We start from the raw sequence: 14,158 nt of genomic DNA on the forward strand, positions 1-14,158 counted from the left end.
GGGGCCCCCAAATCTCGACATATCAGCATTCCTGGTGTTTAACAGCAGGCTCTGGAATGGGATTCCTTTTGTAAGAGTTAAACAAGCTACCAAGTTTTCCAACTCATGGTAAGGCCCATTGTCGGCAGCCCACCTTGCCCACCGCCCTTTAGAAATGAGAGCACAGTGTTTGCAACAGCCGAGGCTTTCCCCGCAGGACCCTATTTACATTGTTAGGGGAAGGCAGTTCTTAGAAAAGGTATTTGTTAACTCTAAATTTAATTGAAGTCAACTCAACGGATGCTTGATTTAAGTCTCTTTATTTTTTAGACATTTTCTTTAGACATTTAGTATCTTTTGTTGATTCAGTGGCCAATTAAGGCAGCATCTGCTCAGTTAGGAAAGGCACCTGTCAGAAATGAAATACTCCCCTGTGTTGCAAGGCCCGTCCCAGGAGACCAGCTGCAGCCTCCTTGAGAGTGGGGACAGTGACAGTGTGTTTAGTAGCACCTCACCTTGCACATAGGTGCCCTCAAAGGATGTTTACTGAGTTATCTTCATTAGTTAAAAACAAAACACTAGAACCCCTTTCTTGGCCTCCCCTCATCTCTCTCTCTCCCCCCTCCTCCACTTCCAAGCTTTCATTTAGCAAAAGAACATATAACAGAGAATAATTCCTCTAATAATTCCAGGAAGATTCCAGTATGGACAGAAGAGTTTGGTTTTAGGGCTGGAACATTCCAAAAAAAAATTTTTTTTTTCTTTTTTTAAAGCAGAACAATTTTTTGGAAACATATCTATTTGGGATTTGAGTCCTTCAGGAAATAGCTTTTCCTGGTTGGATGCCATTTCACCCTTTGCTCCCTGGGGATTAGACTTATGGGAAATGAAAGAGGAATCCTTAGAGCTTTGATGGGCTCAGAGAGGGGGCCTTTGGCTCCAGTCATGGGAGCCCAGAGGAGGCTACCAAAGTGGCTTTGCCCCATACTGTCAATTTGGAAGCTAGACTCCTGACATCTGCTGAGATACATGGGCCTTTGCTCAGACACATGTTCGGCCCACAAAAGAAATTCATGTTCTCTGAGCCAGGATGTTAAAGAAGAATGTGGTACAACAGAGAGAGGGACTTTGGGTTCAAAGAGCCGTGGGTTTGAGTCTCGTCTTTGCAACTTAACTAACTGTGTGGCTGTGGACAAGTCCTTTTCTCTTTGAATCTGCAACTTGCAGCTGCAAACAGAAAACATAATTCCTTCCAGGGTTATTGGAAAAATAAATCCTATGAGATAATTTGCATGAAAGCATCTTGCCAAGCACCTGATACTTGGTAGATATTTAAACACAGTAGGGAGAAAAGATGTTTGGGGTAGGAAGTATTTGCCAGTATTTTTCCAGACTTATCCAAGCGAGCATTTTTATAGTGGGATGACATGACTCTGTGACCCTGGGTCAGTCTTCTTACCTTCCTGACCCCCAGTTTCCCCTCAGAAGAGATTTCTGATTCCAAGAGGAAGAGACTCTTAGAATTTGAGGTTAAATGTCGGAGTGTGTCACTTTCTGCAACAGAGTAAAGATTTATGACCTTGTTTCCAAGATGCCTTTAATTGTAAGGTGTACAACAGATTAAAAACAGCTTTTTGAGAGAGAAAAAAATACTACATTAATGGACCCATCAATTTGAAGACATATCCTGATTTCAGAATCTTTAAAATGTGAACAAATATGTCTTGCCATTGAAGAAATACTGTAACAATAATGCTGGCTCTCATTTATTAAGCATCTGCTGAGTGCCAGGCACTCCCCGAGCTGCTCTACTAAGTCCTTGACTAGTTAAAGTAAGCTTGTGAGGCAGAGGTCATCATCCCCACTTCGTGGTTAGCCAACCCAAGACGGAGTGCTCGCATCACTCTGCCAAGACCACACAACCAGGAGGTAGGGCTTGGAAGGAAAGTCTTAATTTCAAAATGGCTCCCCTCTCAGTAGATTGTTCTCCAGGCTAAGGAGTCAAAGAGAGAAATGGTTTGCAAATGTCATACTTTGAATGTGCTCTGAATCTCTGTGAGGTTATCAGGAAGGACCCAGGTGACATAAACAGGATTGTCATCTGATCAGTCTCTATTACTGGTCCTTGGAGGGAAATGTTACCTGGAGAGAGAGGATTGCTCAGAAACCAGAGGGAAGCCAAGAAATGAGACTGAGTCAGGCTTAATCCTGCCCCAAAGGGAGAGGAGGGGCTCTGACTAGCTCCAGACTCATTCAAGGCCCACGGACACTGCAATAAGCTTTGACCCCAGAGGCCATCATTCCTCAAGGTCATCCTATTCCTTCACCTCTCTTTGCTAATGAAATAGAAAACTTCTGAGGAGAATTGTTTCTCCCCCAACCAAAATCTGCTGACTGGTTGTTGTCATAAGCTAGCTAGCGGTCATCTAGTACCAGAACAAGTCCTACATTAACAAGTTGGTTTTTTGGTTAGTTAGCCCAAGTTAGTTTCCCCTGTGCCTGATTAATGGGATTGAGCATTTTGCTCTGCAAAGATATGGCTATAGCACTTATTCTGATAGGACCCCAGTGGCAGACCCTGTTGTGATAACTCTTGGGAGCATGTGCTGACCCCTGACTCCTGACCAGAAGACTCCTGGGCTGTCTGTCTGTCTAGCAGTTGTGCTTGGGGGAGAGAGCCACACCCGCTTCAGTGGATTCCCAACATAGCTCTACCTCATCAGATCACAACAGAATCTTCCACAGCCTTTTGGAAGGGTGGCACCAGGGATATGGATATAGCTAGGGTGGGGCAGGGCAAGACAGGGTTGGGGGTTGCCTGAAGCATCAGGAATTGCATAAGAGATGTTCCCGTTGACCCAATCCTGGAAGGAACTCTCATAGTGAAGCTGCCAGAGGAGAAATGTGCTTCTGGATCTTGACTGAAGAAGGCTCTTTGGACGGTGGCCAAAATAGCACCAGCGTGGGGGGACAGTCACCGAGTCTCCACGTGGACGTCAACGGGGCTGAAGGTCACAGTTGCAGGGTGCTGGCTGCTGTTGTTGTTTGGGCCCAAGGCAGAAGGCGAGGCTGGCTTGGGCCCCTTGGGCTCCAGCTCCCGCCTCATCCTCATTTTCCTGGAATGAGATACGCATGCATGCTTGAGTCTTCCACCTTGTCTAACCTATGATTTTGGCTCTGGCAATGAGATTAACGTAGATCATCATTAAATCACGCTGCTTGATTGCCAATCACAGAATTTTACAACTGGGGGGGACCTTAGAAATCAGCTAGTCGGACCCTTCCATTTTTTGTGTAACCCAGATGAGATATTTAGCTGTATTTTTTCCCCATTAATGAATGGGTTAAGTGACTCAGATAGGTGATTACATTTTTTTTATTAAAGATTTTTATTTATTTATTCATAGACAGAGAGAGAGAGAGAGGCAAAGACACAGGCAGAGGGAGAAGCAGGCTCCGTGCAGGGAGCCCGATGTGGGACTCGATCCTGAGTCTTCAGGATCGCACCCCAGGCTTCAGGTGGCGCCAAACTGCTGCGCCACCAGGGCTGCCCCAGATAGGTGACCACATTAAAGACAAATGAAGAGGGATCCCTGGGTGGCGCAGCGGTTTGGCGCCTGCCTTTGGCCCAGGGCGCGATCCTGGAGACCCAGGATCGAATCCCACGTCAGGCTCCCGGTGCATGGAGCCTGCTTCTCCCTCTGCCTGTGTCTCTGCCTCTCTCTCTCTCTCTCTGTGACTATCATAAATAAATAAAATTTAAAAAAATAAAATAAAATAAAATAAAAATAAAAATAAAAATAAAAGACAAATGAAGATACTATGATTTTTTTCAGTTCAAAGTGGTAGTGTGAGTTAAATTTTGCAGTTTCATTATGTTGCCAAGTTTATTGCTAGAAATATTTAAGAACTTTTTGCATAGTTGAGAAGAGAATGGACTTAAAATGTACATCCAATCTTTCATATCATATGCCAGAAAATTCAGTGACTGACAATAATCATTAATTCTAAGGTCTACATGAAATTTCATCTTGTTGATCTAACATAATACTTTTTTAAAAAATTTCAAATGCTCAGAAAAGTTGCACAAATAGTACAACTATTACCTGAGTATCGTTCACAGAACAATTCACTGATTGCCAGCAGTTTGCCACATTTGCCTTCTCTCTCTTCATTAACACACATGCACACACACACACACACACACACACAATTACACAGAGTGTTTTTCTAAATCCTGAACCACTTGAGTTAGCTGCAGACATCAATGCCACTTCACCCCTAATTACTCCTCAAAACAAGGGAACAAGGGCATTCTCCATGTAACCATCACTGTCCCACTTGGTTACATTCTCCATGTAACTGGTCCCAGTTGAAGAGCCTTCCATTTTAAAGATGACCAAATAGAGGCACAGAGAGGTTAAGTGACTTGCCCGTCTTTAAGAGGCCAAAGACTAAGCTCTGGTCTCTAAGTTGCAGCCCAGGCATCATTGTAAACAGGGTGGGGTGGGTAAAGTAGAGTCTCCACCCAAATTACAGCCTAAGGAAGGGGCTCAGAGCTCCTGCAATAACAGGCAGGAATGAAGGGCAGAAGTTGCATTTGGATGCCACTTCCTGGTCTGGGGCAGATCCAAATTGTAATACCTTCAACATTTTAAAAATAACTTATTATTATTACATATAGTGGTGGGACTATTTTCTTGGAAACTGCATGTACTGGGTTTGAATCCCAACTCTGCCACTGAGGACTGAGTGACCTTGGGCTTGTTGGCTCATTTCCTGGTACCCATTTCACAGCTATAAAGTTGGGGGATATAAAAATACCCACCTGGTGGGGTTGTCGTGAGAATTACATGAGTTGATACACACATAAGGAACTTAGAATTATGCGTGGCACACAGTAAGAGATCTTTATATGTATATTATATACATGTAACACATAATATAAAACATGAACATTATTATAAAAACAATGCCTGTTTGCATCTCAAAAATGAAGAAGTATACTCCCTCCCTCTGCCAAAACCAACTAACCAATTATTAATCCCATCATGAGACACACTGGTTGTTAACATCTTGCTGTGTATCATTTGAATCTTCCTTGATTTAAATAAATAAAATCTTAAAAAAATATATTTTAAAAAAGATGCCTGGGTGGCTCAGCAGTTAAGCTCTGCTTTTATCTCAGGGCGTGATCCTGGAGTTCAGGGATTGAATCCCACATCAGGCTCCCTGAGGGGGGCCTGCTTCTCCCTCTGCCTATGTCTCTGACTCTCTCTCTCTGTCTCTCTCTCTCTCTCTGTATCTCTAATGAATAAATAAAATATTTTAAAAAATATTTTAATCTTCATTGATTATGTGTGTAACCCACATGTATAATCATAATGTACATATTATTTTTGTAAACTTTGCCGATACATTGTAAATGGCTTTCCTCACCAATAAACACACTTCTACTCTTTTTTTTTTAAATGTCTTCCAAGTCTGCTGTGATATGGTTGTGTTCCTAATCTCTTTATTTTGATTTCTTGCCTGAGAAGAATAACCTTCTAGCAAAGTTGTGACTTAGAGATGCTAACACGTGAGGTGATAACACATTTATTCTTTATGCAATCAAATGATATTATTTTCTCTTATTTGGTCCCAGGCAAATAATAGCTGGAGTGACAGGCATTCCAGTATTTGTCTCCTCAAATACTCATGTGATCTGCTCAACACACCCTAGCACAGGGTTCCTGGAGAGAAAGGATTGGAACATTCCTCTATTACCATAATTTACCTACAAGGGCTTACCACAGTGCTCAAGGGCATTAGCATTGTCATGATGATTATTATATTTAAAAAATATTTCTCCAGGTACAAAAATATTTGGTTACCATAAAGTTTCTACAGGAGAACAGAGGTCAAAAAAGGACCCACAGAAGGTTAGTGCATTTGATGATGGACTCATGGATACTCTGCAGCACACAGCTGGCACCTATAAATGTTAGTTCCCATTCATTCTGACATCACCGAAGGCTCAAGACCATCAGAGCCCAGGGCATCCTATACCTGTTGTACATCTTTAGCAGGATCAGAACCACGGCGAAGATGATGATGACAACTACCACAATGGCAGCAACGATGGCTCCGGAACCTACGAGGAGAGGGGTGGAAATGGCAAATGTGCAAACTGAAACATTCAGAGACTGGGAGGGGGACTTACACCCGGCACCTTGCATCCTCATTAGATAGGCGGGGAGACTATGGGATATCCTAGCACCCTGACTGCTGACCCCGGGACAGAGACATTTCTAGAGCAGCAGTGCACCCCTACCTCCAGGGGGACATGGAGGGCAGCGTCCTCAGCACATAACCTGCCAAAATTCTGTCTCAGGCCATCCTGTTATTATCACTCCTAGCACAGAATCTAACTTCCTTTGTGAAATAGGCAAGCAAAACACCCTTCCCTCTTTTTCATCATACAAAAGTAATATGTGATTTTGTAATTCATTTTGAAAATATAAATACAAGCCAAGAAAGAGAACTCATTGCCCCAGGAACCACTGATCATCTACATATATATATACATTCACCAATGTCATCATGTATATGCACATATGCATATTAAATAGCTAGCCACCAACACTTTTGGATAATTTATTAATCCTATGTCTGAAATCCACCTTAAAGAAATAGTCTTTTTTTTTTTTTAAGATTTTATTTATTTATTCATGAGAGAAACACAGAGAGGCAGAGACACAGGCAGAGGGAGAAGTAGGCTCCATATGGGGAGCCTGACGTGAGACTCAATCCCAGGACTACAGGATCACGTCCTGGCATTAAACCACTGAGCCATCAGGGTTGCCCAAGAAATAGTCTTAAAAGTGGAAAAATATGCACTTGATAAAAACGGAACCATGTTCCATTCACAGTTTTACAACCATATCCTCATCGTCTTTCCATGTAACTACATTGTTTTTCACGACTGTTGATGGCTACCCAGTTCTCCATCGTTTGCATGTGCCATAATTTGTTGACCAATTCTGTATTGAAGATATTTATGTTGTCTCCAATTTTATGCTATGAAAAACAAGGTATAATGAATGTCCTTGCAGCTTAATATCTTAGATTTTCACACCTCTAATTCCATGTCCAAGATCAATATCCTTGTTGGAATTGATATTGAAAACACACAAAAAAATTATAAAGAGGGGGTTATACTTTAATCTGTTTGATTCTGGGGAGTTTATCCTAAGGAATAATCCTAAATACAGAAAAAGCTGTATGAAGGGAGATGTTAATTACAACGGTATTTATTCTAAATATGGGAATGGTTCAATAAGGTATGGTATGCCTATCTCATGAAATATCATACTATAATTTGAATGATGTTTGGAAAAGAGAATATGATATTATGTACAGCCCCACATGTACACATTATGTTGCATCCATTAAAATATGTGCACACAAACATTATGTTGACTAAAAGAAGCCAAATAAAAGGGTATATAGGGTATGTTTCCATTTACATAAAGCTTAAAACCAGGTAGGACTAATGTCTGGTGGGAGAAGTCAGAGCAGAGGGTTCCCTTGACCAAGTGGGGATGGTGTGACAAGGGACGCTGGGACTTTTGGGATACTGGTGGTGGTTCACTTCTTGATCTGCAGGCTGATTTCACAAGTGTTTTCATTTTGTAAAAATTCATCCAGCTGCGCACTTATGATTTGCGCATTTTTTGAGCGTATATAGTGCTCTTATAAAAGGTTTACAAATAAAAACAAAACTAGGTCCAAATATTCACAGGAAGAAAGACTAGAAGGCAAGAAAAGGGGGTGGGGTAGGGAATCCACCATGGAATAACTTGTTTTTTGTTTCCTTCCTGGGGAGCCCAGTGATGCTACTTTAATTCATGGTTTCTCAATCATGTCTGGATAACCCTTTGTTGTGGGGGGTTGCCCTGAGTGCTGTACGATATTTAGTAGTATCTCTGGCCTCTGCTCACTAGATATCATTGACAATGCTTCTACCTCCCCATCAGCTGTGACAAGCAAAAGTGTCCAAATGCTGTCAAATGTCCCTTGCTAATAAAGTGGCCAGATAAAGTACACAATATCTGTTTAAATTAGAATTTCTGACAATGAATAACTTTTGGTATGTCTTGAATATTGCACGGCACATCCTTATACTAAACAAATATTGCTTCTTTTAAATTCAAATTTAACTGGGTGTTCCATATTTTATTTTCAAAATCTGGCAAGCTTATCCAGGGGACAAGATCGTCTAGTTGAGAGTCACTACCTTTAGTTAAATAAAAGCAGAATGATTCCCATCTTGCTGATGGAGATTCTATCTACCCTGCATTTCCCTTCAGAACTGTTTTGAGCTACGTCAACAGGCCTCTGTAGGTCTCTGCACGTGGCAAGGAGCAGGCTGACATGTGGGACCCTGTCCCAAGAGTCACCCTGTCCCAAGAGTGACCCTTTCTGGGTCTCTACAGCAGACACATGTCATGCCAATAATTGGCTTCCTGCAAGTGCAACAGTCTGGAGCCGTTATCACTGGGTAAACACTTGGTGAGTGTTGGGAGGCCTGTTCCATGAGCAAGGCTGTGTACCAGAGCAATAAAAGTGACGGAAATGGGCCCAACTCCCCCTCACAAGATTCACTGGGACCCCTGGGTGGCTCAGCGGTTGAATGTCTGCCTTTGGCTCAGGATGTGATCCTGGAGTCCCAGGATCGAGTCCTACATCAGAATCCTTATATGGAGCCTGCTTCTTCCTCTGCCTATGCCTCTGCCTTCTGTCTGTGTCTCTCATGAATAAATAAATAAAATCTTAAAAAAAAAAAAAGAAAGATTCATTGGTTTTCTGAGAGTGGTTGCTAAGTTTTTCATTTTGGGGACTCCTTGCTCCTGGCAAATGTCTCCCCAGGGTTACTCCCACCCACACTCATTTACTCCTTTGTGAATTGATGGAATGTTTTTGCCTTGCAAAATTGGTATGAACAGTATGAAACCAGTTACATTCTAAGGTGACTCATTTAGGAACATCTTACAGGAGATGCAAATGTCTACCGCCCTCTAGACCCCCAAAACTCCCTAACAATAATAGTAGTAATAGCAGTGATGGTTATAATCGTTAGGTACTTTGTGTGCATCGAGGCTATTCTAAGCTCCTTACATGGATCATCTAGTTTAGTCTCACACCAACCTTCAGGGGTAGCTTCATTAATATCCCCATCTTGCAGACAAGGAAGCAGGCACAAAGCAGTGAGGTCATGTGCTCAGGGTCACAGCGGGCATATGGAACAAGTGAGGCTGGGACCCAGACAGTCAGTCTATCCAGACCCCACGCTCTTGGCCTCTATACCAGGAGCTGACCATGTCCTCATCCTGCCACCCTTCCCCCAGCTGCCAAGCCACATTGGCCTTACTCTTGTACAGGAAGTCTTCTCTGGTGGTCACGTTCAATGAGAAGAACGTAGTACCCCCCAAAGGGGTGGCTGTGGTCATCTCGATCCTGGTAAGAACAAAGATAAAATTTTGTTTAACATCAGAGTGAGCTTTACAATGCCTGTATGCTGCCTCTTTCGGTCTTCACCTGGATGACCAGAGAAGAGGCAAGCATGCATTTTCTCTTGGTGGCCAGTAAATACAAGGCCTTTTACTATCTACTGTGGAGAATTAAAAATCAAGTCTGACATTTATAAAGAACTTCATTTTTCAAAGCAGCTTACATTAACTCAACAATATTTATTAAATTTTTCCTAACTAGGTTTCACCCAGAATGTCTAAATTGATCTACTAGAAACTGTGCGAGGGAAGTGATTATTGTCATTTTACTGAAAAAATTGAAGTTCCCAAAGCTTCATGGAGCCTCAGGTTTGACCTTAACCCAGGGCATCCGCCTCCCATGCTGGTGGGACTGTTGGCATCTCCAATGATGCCTGAAATGCCGCTGCTGCTTCCAGAAACTTTATAATCTAAGAGGCACACAGAAGTAAATAAATAAGCAAGCAGATGGAAAATTTAACTATGCTATTAAGCAGTCAGTGACATGAGCCATCACTGGGCTGTGAAGAATGGTTTCAAGGAAAAGCTAAATGTGAATGGGCCCTGAAGGATGGACATGTGATGGGATGACAGGACAGAGGACAAAGGCCAGCTTGCCCAGGTGCCCCTCATTTTTTTCTTTTTAACAAAGAAAAAGCAAATATGATCATAAACATTTGTTCAGAGTACATGGGCTCCTATTACATTATTACTTATAATTTAAAAATATTGGGATCCCTGGGTGGCGCAGCGGTTTAGCGCCTGCCTTTGGCCCAGGGTGCGATCCTGGAGACCCAGGATCAAATCCCACGTCAGGCTCCCGGTACATGGAGCCTGCTTCTCCCTCTACCTGTGTCTCTGCCTCTCTCTCTCTCTCACTATGTGCCTATCATAAATAAATAAAAATTAAAAAAATATTTATTCTGGGGGCATTTGGGTGGCTCAGTTGGTTAAGCATCTGCCTTGGGTCAGGTCATGATCTCAGGGTCCTGGGATTGAGCTCCACTTGGGCTCTCTGCTCAGTGGGGAGTCTGCTTCTCTCTCTCCCTCTGCTCCCTCCCCTTGCTCATGCTCTCTCTATTGCTATCTCTCAAATAAATAAAATCTTTAAAAAAAAAAAAAAGTGAGTTAGTTGAAATCCTTTTTCTACTCTACTTCTACCTCATTTCCTCCCTTCCCCGAAGTGACCACTACCTTAGCCATTAGTGTGTATTCTTTTCATCAAAGTTTTAAAATGTTTACCATGTCTGTGTATACCCATAAACACTGTATAGATTGTGGTTCTACATAGTTACTAAACAGATACTAATTGAGCACCTACTGAGTGACTGTGCTAGGTGCTGGGAACACACTAGAAAAATGCAAGACAGATTCCTTGCCTCCAGAAGCTCGAGAGAGAGAGAGAGAGAGATAGAGAGAGAGAGATTGTAGATTTGATCACAACATTCTTGGGCTGAAAAAAACAATCATCTCCCAGTGCCCACACTTGAACAGCTGGCAGCAAAAACCCTTCACTGGCTGTTTCCACCCTCTCTTTCCAGTCTCCCTGCTCCTCACACCAGCCTCCGCCAAACTGCTGTGACAACGGACCACTCCATCCTCCCCCATCATTCCTGGTCTTTGCTGCCAGCAGACTGGCTGCCCAGGATTTGGCCTTCCCCGCCGACCCCCCCCCCCCCCCCCCCCGCCCCCAGAGGACATCTCCTAAGAGTTCCCACCTCTGAGCTGCAGCTCCCCACTCCCCCAGCTCCTGGTGGAAATGGGTCAGGGCACCTGCACTGGGGCAGGCCATCTGCACCCAGGCTGGGGGCTCTGGTGGCTGTGGCCTGCCCCACCCCCTGGGGGCCTCAGCCTCAGAATGGCCCTCTCTGCCTTCCTTTAAGCCATGGGGACTGGCCTAAAAACCATAGTTCTTATCTGTCCCTTCCTCCCAAAGACCAGATCCTCAGGAGTCCTGACTCCCACGACTTGGGCTCTCCCAAGGAGCCCAGCCCGGCTTTGCCCGGCCTCCTCATACAGGTTGGCTTTTCTTCCTGGCTGGGCTTCCCATCTCCTGACCTCCTTACACAGGCCCACTGGCCAGACCCCACTGCCTGCTCCCCCTGCACAGTGAACGTAGATTGAGCCCAAGCATCCCCAGAAAGGCTCCCACTCCCCTGTCCAGAACTATCCACGTTCTCTGCTTCCACAGCACTGCTTTGCAAAGAAGCACCACCCCGGGCATGTGTCTCAGTTGCTCTGTCTGGCAGTTAATTTTCCAAGTTCATTGTCGGGTCCTTGAGGGGAGAGGCTGTTTGGGGTCTTTTTTGTATCCTCCTCCTACTTCTCCCAGATAAATTATCGGACTCTTCTCATCTTTGCTAGTAGAAGTCCTGGAGCAAGTGATTGAACTTCTCCTAGCTTGGTTTGCTCATTGGTAAAATGAGGTAGCTTTTTCCAAGGCAGCTGAGGGTTAGACATTAAGCACGGAAAGTGCTTTCAGTGCTCATAAGTGGTGGCTCTTAGTATTTTAGTGGGTACTAGCAAATATTTGCTGAACTCAGAGACAGGTGGCTCTGGAGCTCAAAACAAGAAAAAATTCTCTAAAAATAAATTTGGACCCATATGAAGATATGGAATGAAAGTCTTTCCCTATCCCACCTGCTGCCCCCATTCCTACTCCCAAGGAGAGGCACCTGCCCCCCACTGCCCACCATTCCCCATCCCATCCTAAAGAGTTTTGCATTATGCATTTGCATATTATACCTTTGCCTGAACCTTCTGCTTCTATCCCCACCAATAGCAAGCTGAGAAGACTCACCAACAATGCTTTCTTACAATTCCTTTACAAAACAGAAAAGAGAGACAGAGAGGCAGCTACTGATGGAGGATCACCTAGTGAGGGAGGCATGACATAATCACTGGAGAAGCTAACCTTGCCTCCGTGGGACCAACATGCAGAAAAATGACACAAGCCACTATCCCAATGCCTGCTAAGTACCAAGACCTTTAGCCAGATATTTTCTTTTTAAATCCATTGAACTAGCAAATGCCACATAAAATAGGTTTTCTTGTCCCCTGGATTAGATGAGGACCCAAGGTTGGGGGTATAAAGCTGTCTTTCCTGCTTACACCGTCTGGAAGATGCAGAGCTGGCATAGGTACCTGGCCCTGCTAGGGCCAATCATACAAGCCTTGTAATCATACAAGCCTCAAGCCTGTATGATTCCCACTGCACCAACCTGCCCCTGCTACCTGCACATCTAGAGGGATTCCTGACAGGGTTACTACAGAAACATGCAGGTGTGTGCACGCACATGCACACACACACACACACACACACTGACCAGTAATGCAGCTGCCTAAGGCCACCAGGACTCAGATTCCTCTGCAGGCCCTTCAAGGTGACCTCGTGGGTGCTCAGTTCCGGCGCAGACGTCCTTTCGGATGGGCCGACTATTCTTCTTTCTGAGGGAACATTGAGTAATCTCAGAGTATATCTTGCCTTATGTCAGGACCCAAGGCTCTCAATTGCATCTCTGTTCCTGCCGCTTCAGAGAAGGTGGGAGGGAGGGGGTGGTCCTTGATTGTCAAGGACGTGGGTGTTGTCATGTGTGGGACCCAGCGATTCTTGTTAACCAAGTGAGGTCCAGCTGGGGGATTTCAGTATCAAATTTGTGTGTGACCAGGTCCTCGGCCGTAGAAAAGCAAGGAAGGTGCAGGGAGGGTGAGAATGGTTTTCAATGACAGAGGTTAATATAATAATAACAATAATAATAATAATAATGTGCCTGCATGGTACTCAGTGCTTTATGAAGGAGCTCTCATTCAATCCTCATACCCATCAGGTAAGGAAGGTGCAATCACTGCCCTTTGAAGAAACTGAGGCTCACAGTAGCGAAGCAATCAAGCCAAGCTCACAAGGCTAACAGGTAGCCATGCTAGCATTCAAGCCAGCGTTTGTCCTATTCTGCGTCCCCTTCTCTGTAAACCCTCACTGGACTGCCTCCCTGGGAATGTGCAAGACACAAAGGGCCCGGCACCCAGGCCCTGAATCAACGATGGGCTTTGATGAGAAAACCACACAGGCTGGGGCTCAGCCCTTGCCCCAGACCCCTGACCCTGACCGGTCCTATCTGACTGATGCCTGCCCTCGGCCACACTCTGAACCTCTGTCTCCAGCACAACCTTAATCACGTTTATAGGATCTACAAGGAACTGTTGTTTCCTTGGGTTGTTTACAAATGGTCCTATGTGGGAGGTCAGTCCGGGAAGTGATGGGAGGTCAGGACCTTTTACTCTCTGAGTCACTCCTCCTTTCTCTCTGCCTATCTCTTGGTCGAGTGTTAGAGCCATATCTGGAGGATAAACATTGCCAGATCCAACCTGTCCCAAATATCCCACCTCCCCCTTGCTCTGCCCCTGTGGTACCCTCCTTCCTTCTGGCCCGGTCTAAAAGTTCCTCCCTGGATAAGACAACAAAACTGACAGATCACTACTCAACTGGCCAACTGTATGTAACTCAAAGTAGGTAACCCACAAATGCCCTCCATCCACCAAAACACGGGGATCGATTTCTCCCCATCACTTAAAACATGGGAAGATTCGGCATGACTTGGTTTCTTCCACAGACATGAACCTCACTACTCCAAGTAGCCCCTTGAGTT

At 44.4% G+C, this 14,158-nt stretch overlaps 1 protein-coding gene across 2 annotated transcripts in view; it reads right to left on the minus strand.

The window, feature by feature from the left end:
• Nucleotides 1-283: 283 nt before the first annotated feature.
• NCMAP (non-compact myelin associated protein) overlaps nucleotides 284-14,158 on the minus strand; it is a 41,986-nt gene continuing 28,111 nt past the window's right edge. Inside the window, exons 2-5 of one of the 2 annotated variants that reach the window (XM_077899100.1) lie at nucleotides 12,839-12,959; nucleotides 9,395-9,480; nucleotides 6,031-6,115; nucleotides 284-3,095 (exon numbers count right to left, since the gene is read on the minus strand). In XM_077899100.1, coding sequence (XP_077755226.1) covers nucleotides 2,954-3,095; nucleotides 6,031-6,115; nucleotides 9,395-9,473 — 306 coding nt within the window. In that variant the 5' untranslated portion in view covers nucleotides 9,474-9,480; nucleotides 12,839-12,959 and the 3' untranslated portion in view covers nucleotides 284-2,953. The remainder of the gene's footprint in view (nucleotides 3,096-6,030; nucleotides 6,116-9,394; nucleotides 9,481-12,838; nucleotides 12,960-14,158) is intronic. The other variant, XM_077899101.1, reaches the window with a different exon arrangement.

Source organism: Canis aureus, chromosome 5 (genome assembly GCF_053574225.1).
Source record: "Canis aureus isolate CA01 chromosome 5, VMU_Caureus_v.1.0, whole genome shotgun sequence".
NCBI classification, from domain to species: Eukaryota; Metazoa; Chordata; class Mammalia; order Carnivora; family Canidae; genus Canis; species Canis aureus.